This window comes from Colletotrichum jinshuiense, chromosome 3, assembly GCF_051148585.1.
Source record: "Colletotrichum jinshuiense chromosome 3, complete sequence".
NCBI classification, from domain to species: Eukaryota; Fungi; Ascomycota; class Sordariomycetes; order Glomerellales; family Glomerellaceae; genus Colletotrichum; species Colletotrichum jinshuiense.
The window spans coordinates 5334962-5349161 of record NC_139310.1 but is presented as its reverse complement, the minus strand read 5'-3'; the positions used below and the strand labels follow the sequence as shown (position 1 = coordinate 5349161).

The following is a 14200-nucleotide window of genomic DNA, read 5'->3' as shown; positions in this document are numbered from 1 at the left end:
TCCCTCGTTGTGTGAACTCAGTGGTCTGTGGCTTTGCTGGTAAACTTTGGATGAAGAGTGATCCGGCCCTTATCCGTTTTGCTGTATGCATGACACGTATTTGCAGTATCTACATAACCGTATTCTGCCGGATATGAATTTTCCCGCTCATCAATTGGGTTCAGCTAGCACGCCCGTGTCTTGTAACGACTTCCACAGCCAGTTGAGGTAAATCCTGGTCAAAGTCTTAGCATTTCACCGTACCCATCTGTGCTCGAAGGTGGAAGTCGTATGTTGTCAAAGACCGAAAATGTCCGATCATCAATAATGCCAAGTCACCGCTCTGCATCACTTGATTTCTTGTAACCATTTCCCACGTCTGAAGCATCTACAAGAAAGCCTTGATGGTTCGATGTTGAGTTAGCAATGCCGTCTCCACCCTCTAATGATCTCGCGGCAATCTCGTCTGAGTCGCCATCAGGCACGGCAACTCGGCGAGGATCCAGAGAGCGCCTCGAATCTGCAAGCCTCCCTCTCGACAACCCGAATCCTCAGCATTCGCCATCTCCACAACCCCCATGGCGGGGTTTCACTCCTTCCCAGCGTTCTTACGCGCCGGATGCATCAATTGCGCTCGTTGGCATTCGTGGCACTGGAAGGTCAACCCTGGCCGTGATGGCATCCAGCGCACTTGGATTCCGCCTCCTTGATGCCGACCAGCACTTTTTTCAGACCACTGGTCTTTCGCGCGCGGGCTACAAAGCAAAACATGGCGCAGTGGAGTATCGCCGGGAAGAGTTGAAGCTGATGCGCAACATGCTTTTTGACAACCCAACCAGGGCAGTAATAGCGTGTGGCCCCGGGGCGGTGGAGAGAACAGGGCAGGCGTGGCTCTCCGAATATTCTCAGACTCATCCAGTGATCTACATATTGAGAGATGCCGAGGAAATAAAGCGACACCTTAAAGTATGGGATACTGATGCGATCTCCCGCCTCATAAGCCTCAGCGGTCCAACACATCGTTCGCTGTCTAATTTCGAGTTTTACAACATCTCCGACGGCGTTGGCCAGCAGCCTGACGAAGTTACAGGTTCCGGTTATCTGTCACCCAGATCTTTAACACTGAAGCGGGTTGAGGAAGATTTTCTCAAGCTTATTTTTAGCATCACCCGCCGTGCTCGTCAAGACTCGGCGTATCAAGCCAGCCGCGGCCCTGCTTCTTTACCGCCTGAACGGAGGCCGTATACGTACGCTTTGAATTTACCCTTGTCTGTGGTAGAGGCCGTCGGGCCCTTGCTTCGCGATATTCACACCACAGCCGACGTAGCAGAGCTTGTGATCTCTCTCCGGGAGTTGCGCACAAGGGCACCCAGCTTCGACGAACTAACGGCCAATTATCTCAGCCGGCAATTTTACGCTGTCAAGAGATACACTGAATTGCCTATTATATTGAACATCCAGTCAGACGATTCTTATTCTTCAGAAACCGGCAATGCCCCACCCAAGCCTGACCCGAGTTATTATTCTCGCCTCCTGAATCATGGTCTTCGTCTCGCGCCCGATTATCTATGCGTGGACCTCGGGGCCAACGAGGAGCTGTTGCGCAACATCATGACGGTCAAGGGCACAACCAAGATTATTGGCCACTACAACTCCGTATCTCCAGATGGGTGGCACAACCCGGATTTGTGGAACAAAGTGAGATTCGCAGAGCTTATAGGCTGCGATATTGTTCGGATATGTCGAGAAGCAAAATCGACGACAGATAACTTCGAGACTCAACACTTCATGTATGAAGTTCGAAAACGGGGCGCTGACAAGGTCCCACTCATCGCTTACAACACTGGCCGACTTGGGCGTATGTCATGCTTCATGAACCCCACGCTCACGCCAATCACCGATTCCCTGCTGCGGACAGTCGCGCCAGAGCACACATCCCACTGTCTCTTGACAATAGAGGAGGCTCAGAAGGCCCTGTACTCGTCCTTCCTCCTTGATACTGTTTACTTCGGGATCTACGGTAGCAACGTCTCCCAAAGTCTGTCTCCAGCCATGCACAACGCGGCGTTTAGATCCTGCGGCATGCCTCATGATTATAGGATATTCCAATACGCAACACTCAACGAGTTGCGACGGCTGATATCCGACGAGAGCTTTGGCGGGGCAAGTATAACGGCACCGTTCAAGAAGGAAGTATTTGCTATCGTGGATTTCGCAAGCCCCGAGGCCCAAGCAATCGGTGCTGTCAATACCTTAGTGCCACTCCGCTCCAGCAACATTGACTCCTTGCTTGACCGTAACAGATCGGGCCCAATAGTTGCTTTGTACGGCGACAATACGGACTGGATAGGGATACATACGTGCGTTCGCCATAATCTTTCACCCATTAATACCGTCAGGCGGCGGACTACCGCATTAATCATCGGTGCTGGCGGCATGGCGCGTGCTGCAATGTATGCCCTTCTTCGTCTCGGCGTCAGCAAAATCTTCATCCAAAATCGGTCTGTTAAGAATGCCGAAGAGTTAGTCAGGCATTTCAAGAGATACAATGTCAAAATCGGAGATGAGAGCAGGTCTCCGTCGGCCACGGATCCCGAGGAAGCAAATAATACCACCACAAATTCTCCTGTGATTCGAGTGATATCAACAAAGGAAGATCAGTGGCCAGAGGGTGCCGATTTCCCAACCATCATGATCTCTTGCATTCCAACACAGGAGGTTGATGGTCGTTCATCGATAGACACGAGTCTCTCCCAGGATTGGTTTGCCAGCCCAACCGGGGGAGTTGTCATTGAGGTGAGCATTGTTCTGTATTCACTTTATTGATCTAGCCACTGATTAAACTCGCAGCTCTCATACACACCTATCGAAACACCACTACTAAAGCAAGTCCGCAGGATGAGCGATCACGGATGGATCGCTGTCGATGGTCTCAAGGTTCTTCCAGAACAGGGCACGAAACAGTTTGAACTCTTCACGGCGAGGAAAGCACCCCGGAATGTGATGCGACAGGAAGCATTGCGAGCATACAAGGCAAGAATGATTGAGCAGGCTGAAAGAATGGCCGGTTCAACAGAATAGAGTTAAGATAGTAATGATACCACTGCGGTTCATAAACCTCGTTCATCAAAGTGATTCCATGAGGCACATCGAAGTGATCAAGATACCCCGGTTAGCCAGGCAAACAGCCTTATTATTCCCCAACTAAGCTGAATTCAACCAGATGATAACAGTTAGTGACGTTTCCAATTCTGGTTTGGCCCGGCGAGGTGGAGACGATATGGCCGGCGATAGCGGCAAAGATCTTTCCCGTCGCATTGTCGTCGTTCTATTACACTATACTCGGGCACTCGAATCCGGGTTCCGTTTTGTATATCACCTTACATGACATCCCAAATGTGTCTCTTTCCAAATCGGCAACAGCATGTTTTCTTCGTCATTAGCAAATAATTGATCATTCGCCAACAGGGTCTCCAATTCAGCGATCAAAAGCAACAAAACCAGCATTCTTCCTGAACTACAACCAGATTTCTGGCATAGTGTCTAACGCAAAAACACAATGAAATCAACAGAGCAAAACGGGAAAAGGCCGGAGAAGGCCTTCTTCATCTTCGGTCATAATATCTCCCACACCCTGTCGCCAACGCTGCACAACACAGGCTTCTGGGAGCTTGGTCTGCCGTATCACTACAACATCCACCAGACTCAGAGCGTAGATGAGTCGGTTGAGGAGATCATCAAACGGGATGATTTTGGGGGCGCCTCGGTCACTTTCCCACACAAGCTCCAGATCGGAAGGCTGTTGGATTCCGTCACCCCCTGTGCCGAAAAGATCGGAGCAGTCAATACCGTCATCGTCAATGAGAGCTCCGGGGAACGACGCCTCTTGGGAGACAATACCGATTGGCACGGGATCAAGAGGTGTATCGAAAAGAGCGGAGTGAAGGGTCTCCAGTCATCCGCAGCATTGATACTTGGCGCTGGAGGCGCTGCTCGGGCTGCATGTTATGCCTTCCTGGAGCTGGGCATCTCTGAGGTTCTCATTGTCAATCGGACGCTTTCAAAGGCACAAGACATGGCGGACCAGTTTCCTGGAATCAAAAGTTGCGTCTTAGCAACTCTGGAAGATTCCGTGGCAGACAGACAGCAGCATGGGAACGCTGGAAAGCTACCTATTCGCGCCATTGTCGCTTGCGTACCTGCGGATGACTTGGGCAAAGACAAGATTCCTTCCGAGCTGTTTTCAGGGGCAGAGACCGGCGTGCTGATTGAGATGGCTTATAGGCCCCAGGTCACTGGCATGATGGCCAGGGCGTCTTGCCAGGGAGGTTGGGAGGTTTTTAGAGGAGTTGATGTCCTAGAGGAACAGGGGTATGCACAGTTTGAGTTATGGACGGGCAAGAGAGCTCCTGTGCCGGTGATGAGGGCTGCGATGCAGGCCAAGATCAAAGAGAATGCACAGGCCAAATGATCCGTCCAACCCATCTCTGAAGAGGTACTTCTTGTATTAGACAACACAATTCATTTCCTCTCTTACTTCAAATCTTAGATCCAGTTTCCATAGATTTTTTCTTCTTTTGTTTCCCCACTCTCTAGAGTTTAATCAAATACCTTTGCAGGCACATAAGTGAACGTATTTAACATACCATAAGTAATGATTCGGGTAGTTTATGCTATGTCGAAAAGAATCTATACGTATTTATATATCTATATTCTTTCCTTCAAGCCAGTCCTTTGCCTGCCAATACAGCAAATCATGCTTCTCAAGGTTTGGTGTCCCCACATGACGGCGATGGCCTGGCATGTCCAGAAGTACCTTGACGCCCATTGTAAGCTCTTGAAAATAGGCAAGGTACTTATAACCAGGTGGGTAGTTTGCCAGCTTTTCCTCATCAATATTGGGGAACTTGGCCGGATTCGCCGGGATAACCTTGTCCTTCTCATACCAGTGTCTCACCAACTGCGCTCCCCAACGGCCATTGACCTTTTCAAAGAAGAAGCAGAAGCGGCAATCAGCCTCAACATCAAACTCGGCGCCTTCAAACTCGAAGCGCTGTGTGATTGTTGCCTTAAGCTTGGTAACGGCATGGGTACCCTCAGGGTTGATGTCGGTGCTGCAGCCGTGGCAGCGGTGCATGATGAAGGCGCCCTTGTCCATGCCCGCCTTGGAGGCCGCGATGAAGTCCGTGAACGGGACGCGTCCGGACCAAGTCGTATATACAAAGGCCCCTGGGTGAAAAATCGATGCAAAGTTTTCCCACTCGCAGGCGTCTCTAGTTGTCGCACTTCCATCAGCATTCCGTCAGGGGGCGGAAGAGTTGTAAGATAGTGCAGCTACCTGTATGATGGCCATCCCTCGGCCAGCTCTCTCAATTTCAGTCTTTCCAAGACTAAATGATCAGGTCCATTGTTACGGATGGCGTTCGTTGGACGGGATCCGACAGGGAGGTTGTGAAGGTCGGCCATTCTAGTTCAACGTGACCAAGAAAGGTGTCTTGGGTTGGGTGTAGGGCAATCGTGGAAGTTACCGATATTGGTGGTTTTCCAAGGATAAACGCATACTATTTGAATCAATTAGAGTCGACATTTTGAACCAAGCCGGAACTTCATCGGCATCCGGGACTGAAACCCGAAGGTGGTGGCATCAAATCGGATGAAGTCTTTGCCGCCTTAGTGTCGCGAGGTTCCCCAGTAGCCTCCCCACATGAACGCAATGAGTGACGCAAAGGTTCTACCGGAGTTTACTAAGGGATACTCGGGGAATTTTTAAGCTGAGCGATGATTAGATAAAGTTGAACGTGGGCTAATCAGGGTGAGTCGAAACGGGTCGGAAACCGAGCAGCCCTGGATTTGTTCTAGCAAAGCAGCGTTGTGCTCCGTAAGCAAGAGGGGCCAAATGTTGATAGCCATCACCATTTGACTATTAGGCCCAACAAATTAATCACAGCTGCGATGACAGAGCACAAATAGATCGACTGAGACTATTTGCAAGTGGCTTAGATTATTGCACATTACAAATCTTACCGGACAGCCAAGCTGTTCAGCGAACTTCTATTACATTAGCACGCTCCTCTCCAACACACCAAAGAGTATTTTAGAGCCCCATTGCATCTTCTAAAGAATTTGCACTACGTAGATAACTCAACCGAAGCTATTCCTGGCACGAAGCATGGCTGGATAAAGGATTTTTTACCCGTGAAATGTACTTCAAAGTATTCGGGCTGGGTTTCGCCCGGTTGTTATAGTTAGCGATAGCACGAGCTACCAATTTGAGTAATGTATGGTCAGTGAGTAGCACCGGCCTGAAACAGATGATAAGTATCTAGAACTGGAGCTTGTAATTAGGCAGTAGAAACTTCATGGTCCCCGAAATCTTTGAATGCTCCGAAGTTGTTGATAATTCCCTTCGGAAGGTCTGCTCTGCCTTTTAAAGCATCGTGGAGGCCTTGGAATTTGAAGAACAAGTTAATTGTGCTCGGAGGATTGCTCTCAGCCCGTTGACGAACGACGCCAGCTTCTTCAGCCCACAAATCGTCCTCTCTGCGTCTGCTGTTTTGGATGGCGTCGGTTGCGTCGTAGACATCGTCAATGGAGGGAACGCGAGAGAAGTCATGCTTTGTGTCGGGCTCGCGAGGTTTCCGCCTTCGGGGCCACTTTCAAGCAAGCGATGACATTGACAAGCCAGTCAAAACAGCCGACGGACATTGTATGAAAGGTGGAAGCTTTCTGAAAAGCGAGAGTGTTAGAACTACCCAGGCTGGGAGGCGCGGTCAGCCTGACGAGGGGTCGTTGTGGCAGTGCGCACCCAACATGTATGTTGGACATTTTCGTCAGGTCACAGCCACCGTCACCACCAATGATATTCTCAACCGTGCAGCCTCACACTCCAATCACGAAAAAGATCTTGGGTAGCGACAGGCCACTGGTGGCCAGTAAACAACCCTAGAAACCTATTGTTGGTATATGCATATATTCAGAAAGGCTCCATCTAGAGCAAGGGAACGCGATGCTCTCCTCCTTAGTAATATTCTTCAAAGTTGAGTCAATCTGCCATGGTTTATAGAATGAAAGGTTGGCACCTTTCCTTTAACCTGTAATTACGGCTTGGAGGATATGCTGGACGCAAAAAGCCGGTCTGGGATTGGAAGTAGAGCATCTTGCAACTCCCAAAAAGAGCAAACCACCAAGTTTTTGCCCATTTACTCTATTAAGCTATCTCTATAGCCTTGAAGCTGAAGTCACGCAAGTTACATTGATGGCATCGGTTGTGTTTGGCCCCCAATATTGGCCAGCTCTGACGTTGGCCTTGGCAGAATACTCTCCCCCAAGATTGGGTTTAGCTCATGGCGCAGCTACGTGACTATTGTGCATGGGTCTATACTTCCACTTGTTTCCCACCTGCCGACTGTTTTTTGGCTGGCTATTGCGCTTTCTATATTTCTCTCTCTGCGTGATAGACCAGTTTACCATGCCTTGATTTCCCTCCCTGTTGCATTATCCCGGAGATACAGGCCCATTTCATACCGCAGCCTGATCAGATGCGCTCTTCTAAAAGCGCGACAGAGCCCAGCAACTGTCGCGCGTCCCGGAGTCCTGGTCGCTTCATCTCACACTCTTATCCGCAAAAATGGACACGAATAACAAGTACATCTACTCGCCGCTCTCCGGCCCGAGGTCGACGCGGCTGATCATGCTCCACCCCAGCAAGGCCGCGGACGCGCCGCTCTCGTGCGAGCTCGTGGAGATCGACATGGACCGCCCCCCGGCCTACCAGGCCCTGTCGTACACGTGGAACGGCGAGGCCCCGAGCGAGCCCATGACGGTCTCCGCGGCGGCGGGGCGGGCGGGGCCCGGCACGCAGCCGCTGCTGGTGACGCCGAACTGCGCCGACGCCCTGCGGCTCCTGCGCCGGCGCATCGGCCGCGGGAGGCGCGTCGCGCGGGTCGGGCTATGGGTCGACGCCATCTGCATCGACCAGGGCTCCGACCAGGAGAAGAGCGTCCAGGTCGCCGCCATGAGCGACATTTACAAGAACGCCGAGACCGTCGTCGTGTGGCTCGGGAAGCGGCACGCGCCCGCGGCTTGGGGGAGCCTGCTGCCCGTTCAGTTCTTTGGGTTCCTTAGCTTCACCAAAGCTCCGCATCTCTCCCTCACGCTGGACATGCTGTATGAGTTTTACGAGGAAAAGACTCATAAGCTATTGTGGAAAGGTGCGGTAACCCCTGCCCCCTTCCCACCCTTCCCTGCGATGTACCCAGACAGACTGCCCGTCTTTGCCGGCGTCAGAGCTGCCTTCTAGACGCTTGCATTCGACGTCCTGACGCTGATCGCCGCAACAGCCAGCCACAAGACCATTGCAGACGTCCGGGGGGCGTCCTACTGGTCCCGCGTGTGGACGCTGCAGGAGTTTGCGCACCGTTCCGCCGCGCTCCTCTGCCTCGATTCCCGGCTCTACCCCTTCCGCCGGCTCAGGCTCCTCCCGATGATAGTGCCGCAGGCGGAGGAGGGCGAGGACGCCCTGCTCCTCCACAACATGCACTTCAACAGCGGCAGGTACACCGTGGGGGGCATGAACCCCGTGCCGAGCGCGTTCTGGGCGTCCGTGTCGGGGAAAACGGCCTCGGACGGGAGGGACAAGGTGTTCGCGCTGCGGGGGGTGTTTCCGTACCACCTGGGCAGCACGAGGGTGGACTACGGCCGCTCCGCCGAGGACGTCTTCGCCGCGGCCACGAGGGACTGCGTCGCCTACGCCGAGGACCTCGAGACCCTTTACTACTCGTGCCAGCCGACCGACCTCGCGCTTCTCCCCTCCTGGGCGGTAGACTGGCAGCCCAAGGAGCCCTGGTCCGACACCGCCGTCTGGGGCGCCGCGTTGGATTGGAGCAGCGCCTGCGGGCGGGCCGACGCCGTCTTCCGGTTTTCCGAGGACGGGCTCGGGCTGGAGCTCCTCGGGAAGGAGATCGGCAAGGTGGGCGGCTGCGTCGGCGAGCGGTTCCCGCCGGTCGACCTGGGCTCGCGGGAGATAACCCTGCCGTCGCTGCCCCTCATCAACGAGGTCTCCCGGTTCATGTCTGCCGCCTCCGAGTCCTGCCCGGACGCCCCTTCGAAGCCGGCATCGAGCCTCAGAAGCGTGCTGGCGTGGTACTTGCAGTGGGAGTCCTGGTCCGACTACGTCCACTGGTCCAAGGACCTCGGGCCGGAGGAATTGCAAGACGTGCCCGCCATAATTATTGAAAATATACGGGCGTCGTATTTTATACGTCTGCGCTTGGGGCAGTTTTTGGAGCAGTGTCGGCTGTTCCTCACAACGGACGGGCGAGCTGGTGTTGGCTTTCACACGATCCTCCCCGGCGACTCGATATGCGTCTTCGCCGGGCTCAAAAGACCGTTCGTCGTCCGCCCGAGAGGGTCGGGCTACGCGCTGGTTGGGCCGGTCTTGGTCGACGGTGCAATGAGCGGAGAGCTTTGGCCGGAGAATCGGGATGAGCTCCAGACATGGCAGATAGTGTGAGATAATGTGAGGTGGGCAGGAGAGACGTCGAGAACGCAGGTCCCATTACAGAGACGGGGTGCCTCGCCCACGCAGATACTCACCTGGCCAAGACCTGGCGAGCCTGGGGGGGTTGAGACCGCGAGACTTTGGTTGAATTCATGACAGTTTTTTTTTTGTTTTCAGCGAGCGAGCGAGCATTTAGTCCCAAGACATATTTATGGCCATGACGGCCCCCTCCATCATGGCACTTGACTTCATCCAATTCAACGTCCAATCCCTACCTGATCTTTAATGTTGGCATCCACAGAGGATGCCTCCTGGAAGTTTCCGCTAGCTTATACCTCATCCATACCGATTAGACCATGAGATGTGTCCCCTATGGCAACACAACAACAGGGTAAGGTCACCACAAGACACCACATACTCACTATTCTTCTCTGGCTAAGTCCGCGCTGCCCGACTCACCCTGAGCCGTAGGGCAATGACGCACTTCCCGGCCAACACACGCAAGCCACCGGGGACAAAATAATGACGCAAAATGCTTTTATAACAGAAGAGAGGTCTGTCATTATAAAAAGCCTCTGGCCAGCTAGCGGAGAAGCATAGCTCGCCCGTCTCGTGCCTATACCTCCTGAAACCTCCATTGGTCACCCGGCCCAAGGAGAGGACAGGCGCTATCCGCTGTAAAACCATTTACCGCTGTTTATATATGCATCTATACCCGAACGCCGCCAAAATGCAAAGGTTCTTATGGCCGCTGCATCTTCGAATGATCCTCCACTCCATGTCGTTGGGCCCAAATTCCGAGATTTACTGCGTCTTAGGCTTTCTAAGCGGAGCAGTGACAGAAAAGGCAACGATGCTATACTCGCTCTTCTCGGCATCCTCCTCGTCAGCAGCCTTGCGCTCGGCAAGCTTCTTCTCCTCGGCGGCCTTCTCCTCCTCTGCCTTCTTCTTCTTCTCGTCCTCCTCCTCGCCTTCCTTCTTGATCTCCTTAACGACATTGCCGTTGCCGTCGAGCTCGACCACAACGTCACGCGTGTCGAGGCTGCCGTCCTCTGTGTAGATCCACATCTCCTTGAGCTCGCCACGAACAAGGCCGGTCAGCCAGAGAGAGCCGAGGACGCCGGGCACCAGATACAAGAGTGCAGGTTGGCCGTGCTTGAAAATAGTCAGCATGGAGAGGGTGACCAGCATTCCCAGAGTGTAGCCAATCAACGAGGCGTTGAAGTAAGTCTTGCTGAAGGTCGATCCTCGAACGGTTGGCGGGGCTGTGTCCTTTCCGCCCTTCGCGAGACCCAGCCAGGATGAAGACCAAAACCAGTCTCCCCAGCAGCCGGCGATGTCAAGGTAAGTCGCCTTCTGAGCAACATGCTGCGTCTCGCTGACGGTGACGACATCTCCCGAGTTGACGTCGTGCTTGTCAGACTTCAGGCTGGTCGGGACGTACTTGATCTGGCGCTGGTAGTGACGCCACAGGTCGAAACGGAGGGCGAGGCACATGACAATGCCGGGAACCACAATATCTCCGAGGCCAAGAATGCTGGACCTAGCCGCAGACTGAAACTGGAGCTTGATCGGTACGTCGAGCTTGGTTGCGACAGTAATCATGTAGGGGCTGGACAGATGTTAGCAGTCTGTTGACCCAGCCTAACAGGGAGAACTTACGTGTAGAAAACCATAACAATATCATAGAAGAAGAGCCCCATCAACACCAAGCTGCCAGTGGTAAACGTGGTCGGAGACATGATCAGGAATGAACCATAGCAAAAGCCGTAGCCCATGATGTTGGAGAGGAAAGGCGAGCCCGTCATAAAGTACGCCGAGACAGCCGTGACCGACAGGACAAAGCCAATGACGTGGAGGATAGACAGATGGAACTTCTCCCGGAAAAGACCATGCACATTGGCCTTGACCGTCCACTCGTCGGTCAAGGTGTGGCGCAAATTCCAGAGAATCCTGTTGGCTTTGGCGGACTTGAACGGCACGATCTTGCGCAGACCGAACGGCAGCGGGTTGCTCTTCTGGAGAAACTGCGCGTTGTTCGAGTCCACGTCCTCGCCGTTGAGCTTGACAAACGACTCGTCCTCGTCGTCGACGTGGTAGAGCTGTCCCTGGTGACGGAAGTAGTTGGGAAATACGAAGCCCGTGGTGATCCGCAGAGAATGCGCAATCATGGTCGTCAAACTCGCAATGCCCATGACGGACATGTACACCCTAAGGATCTTGTTGAGAATTGCCGGGTCCTGGAGCCATTGGATGAGGTAGTAGAGGCCGATGAGCATGACGCCGGCCAGCAAGGGAAACAAGATGGCGTCAGAGGGCATCAGACCCTCGGTGATGGGCTCGTCTTCCCTGCGCTCTCGCTTTCCGTCTTTGCGTTTCGGGGGAGCGGCCGAAGGGGGGCGGCGTAGAGCTCCGTGGGCGCCAATGTAGATGATGGCCAGGGCGCTCAGTATGAGCTTGACTTCCATGTTGAGGAAGCTGGCGTACTGGAAGATGCCCCATTCTACCGCAGCTGCCGTGGCGTTGCCTGCAGTCAAGTTGCCGCCCGTGATGTTCTGAGTGACTTCGTCGAACGGAGGGGTGACCGGACTGGGGACCGGTGGTGACGCCATGGCTGCGAAAGGGAGCCAAAGTTCCTGGTGGTAAAGCTACGATGCAATGTGTGGTGTCGAAAGATACGAGCTGACTATGTCTGTGGTCCGTAGCTGAAGCCTGGAGCCTAAACTGAAGGTGCTGATATTGCAGTGGGGAAGCCGGGGTGAATCTGCGAATAAGCCGAGATGCGTCGATGATGAGATGCTGTCGAATTGATGCCGATGAGCTCGCAGGACAGGCAAAGATTATATATGCCCTCTAGCGGAATGTCGAATGGCCGAAGGGTCGAACGCAAATAACCTCTGCTCCCTGTCTTCAGAAGAGAAAAAAAAACTGAAAAGTGAAAAAAAAAGATGAGTCCTCCAGAAAAGCTACCTGTCAGCTTTCGGCTGTATGCTTGACGCGGTCGCGGTAGGGTTGGGTGAAAGACGACAACGTGTTACTAGCGAAACTGGCAACTCAAATCTCAAAAAGGTATCACGGAGGGGGAGGTAGAGGACCCGGGATTGGTCCTTTTTTTTTATGCCCTTCTCGTCTTTCGTCCTTTCTCTTTTCCGTCCTTTAATGTGATGGCGGCAAGGCCCGGGTGAATGAGTGACCGGAGGTCCTGAAATCCAACCCCGTTGTTCTAGGGCAGGTAGTTATCCTGTCGAGCAAAGTCGCACCTTTCCCGCTTGACCTCGTCCTCAAACCGGTTTCCCAATCCGTGCGGTGTGAGCGTCGCTGCAGGATGGGGGTCGCTTGGGGTCGCTTGCATCAGGGCAGAAACAAGTCGCAATGGTGCTGCAGCAGCAGTGTACGGAGCGGCGGCGGCGGCGGCGGCAGCGGCGACAGTGGGCGCGGGCTGCAGCAGGATCCAGGTACCTGAGGAAGGGGACAGCCTGGAGGTACACAGCAGGACAGCAGGGACGGGAAAGGGAGGAGGGATTGCCCCCCACAGCACCTTGCAGCAGCTCACAGCAGCTTCTCTCAGATCTCCCACTAATCCATCCAGGACAGTCCAGCCGGCCAATGGCGCACCGACTTCAGGCTGCCCCCCCGGGAGGGTGGCTGAAGCTTCCCTCCATGCCGTCACCTCAGTGAGCGGCGCCGCCCGCGCATGCAACCACAACTCTTCCCGCCCGTCGCAATTGCATCGCAGCCTCGCGCCAAAATATTATTTCGAGCCCCTCCACCATCCCACCACCACCTCTGCCTCACCCGCCCGCGAATTTCTCACTCCCCCAACAGCAAACCACGACAAACCGCCAAGATGACCACAAACGTCTCTCTCGAGACCTCAATGGTACGCTGATCCTTCCCCGCCCCTTCTTCACCCCAAAGTTTCCTGACTATCCATCTCCCGCGCAACAACCTCACTAACCTCCTCTTGTGCAGGGCACCATAGTCGTAGAGCTCTACACCGCCCACGCCCCCAAGACCTGCACCAACTTCGCGACCCTCGCCAAGCGCGGCTACTACAACGCCACCGTCATCCACCGCATAATCCCAAACTTCATGGTCCAGGCCGGCGACCCGACGGGCACGGGGCGCGGCGGCACCTCCATCTACGGCGAGAAGTTCGCCGACGAGATCCACCCGGGCCTCAAGCACACCGGCGCCGGCGTCCTGTCCATGGCCAACGCCGGCCCGGACACCAACGGCTCCCAGTTCTTCATCACCCTGGCCCCGACGCCGTGGCTGGACGGCAAGCACACCATCTTCGGGCGGGTCAAGAGCGGGTTGAGCGTCGTCAAGCGCATGGGGCTCGTCAAGACCGGCCCCGAGGATCGTCCGATGGAGGAGGTCAAGATCATCAAGGCTTCCGTCGTTGAGGAGGGCGGCGACGAGTAGAGGCTGGCTGGCTGTCAGTCAAAGGGGAAATTTTTTGCATGGCATGGAGTCTGGCGTTGGGTCACATAGAAAGATGCAGTGGGGAAAAGCATATCAAGTCATTACCTTGGCATATATACCACAAGTTACACAAAATCTCTCAAGGGGGGAATCAATATCATTGAGTCAATGCCTATAAATAAAACCGCAGTCTCTCAAACGCCGCCATCCGCCTCGCCGGGTGATGCACAAGAATGTATGGGGGAAAACCTCCCCATTCCGCAAAAGACCCTCCCCGACTGACTCCCTAATCCA

The 14200-nt window shown here is 54.1% G+C and overlaps 6 protein-coding genes across 6 annotated transcripts; 4 read left to right on the top strand and 2 right to left on the bottom strand.

Annotated features, from left to right (window-relative positions):
- Positions 1-654: 654 nt before the first annotated feature.
- On the top strand, positions 655-3060 carry EsH8_III_001402 (type I 3-dehydroquinase-domain-containing protein; the record flags this gene model as incomplete). Its single annotated transcript, XM_083263127.1, has 2 exons — positions 655-2775; positions 2830-3060. 2 exons carry the CDS (start codon positions 655-657, stop codon positions 3058-3060), a joined length of 2352 nt encoding a protein of 783 aa, XP_083123614.1.
- A 478-nt stretch (positions 3061-3538) lies between these two features.
- On the top strand, positions 3539-4450 carry EsH8_III_001401 (shikimate dehydrogenase family protein; the record flags this gene model as incomplete). The annotated part of the gene is made up of 1 exon (XM_083263126.1): positions 3539-4450. The coding sequence occupies one exon, from the start codon at positions 3539-3541 to the stop codon at positions 4448-4450; it is 912 nt and encodes a 303-aa protein (XP_083123613.1).
- Positions 4451-4678: 228 nt separating this feature from the next.
- EsH8_III_001400 (uncharacterized protein) lies at positions 4679-5566 on the bottom strand (the record flags this gene model as incomplete). The annotated part of the gene is made up of 2 exons (XM_083263125.1): positions 4679-5208; positions 5542-5566. 2 exons carry the CDS (start codon positions 5564-5566, stop codon positions 4679-4681), a joined length of 555 nt encoding a protein of 184 aa, XP_083123612.1.
- Positions 5567-7606: 2040 nt separating this feature from the next.
- On the top strand, positions 7607-9490 carry EsH8_III_001399 (uncharacterized protein; the record flags this gene model as incomplete). Its single annotated transcript, XM_083263124.1, has 2 exons — positions 7607-8189; positions 8319-9490. 2 exons carry the CDS (start codon positions 7607-7609, stop codon positions 9488-9490), a joined length of 1755 nt encoding a protein of 584 aa, XP_083123611.1.
- A 792-nt stretch (positions 9491-10282) lies between these two features.
- On the bottom strand, positions 10283-12090 carry EsH8_III_001398 (aspartic endopeptidase; the record flags this gene model as incomplete). The annotated part of the gene is made up of 2 exons (XM_083263123.1): positions 10283-11090; positions 11141-12090. 2 exons carry the CDS (start codon positions 12088-12090, stop codon positions 10283-10285), a joined length of 1758 nt encoding a protein of 585 aa, XP_083123610.1.
- Positions 12091-13325: 1235 nt separating this feature from the next.
- On the top strand, positions 13326-13906 carry EsH8_III_001397 (cyclophilin-like domain-containing protein; the record flags this gene model as incomplete). Its single annotated transcript, XM_083263122.1, has 2 exons — positions 13326-13358; positions 13451-13906. 2 exons carry the CDS (start codon positions 13326-13328, stop codon positions 13904-13906), a joined length of 489 nt encoding a protein of 162 aa, XP_083123609.1.
- Positions 13907-14200: the final 294 nt, after the last annotated feature.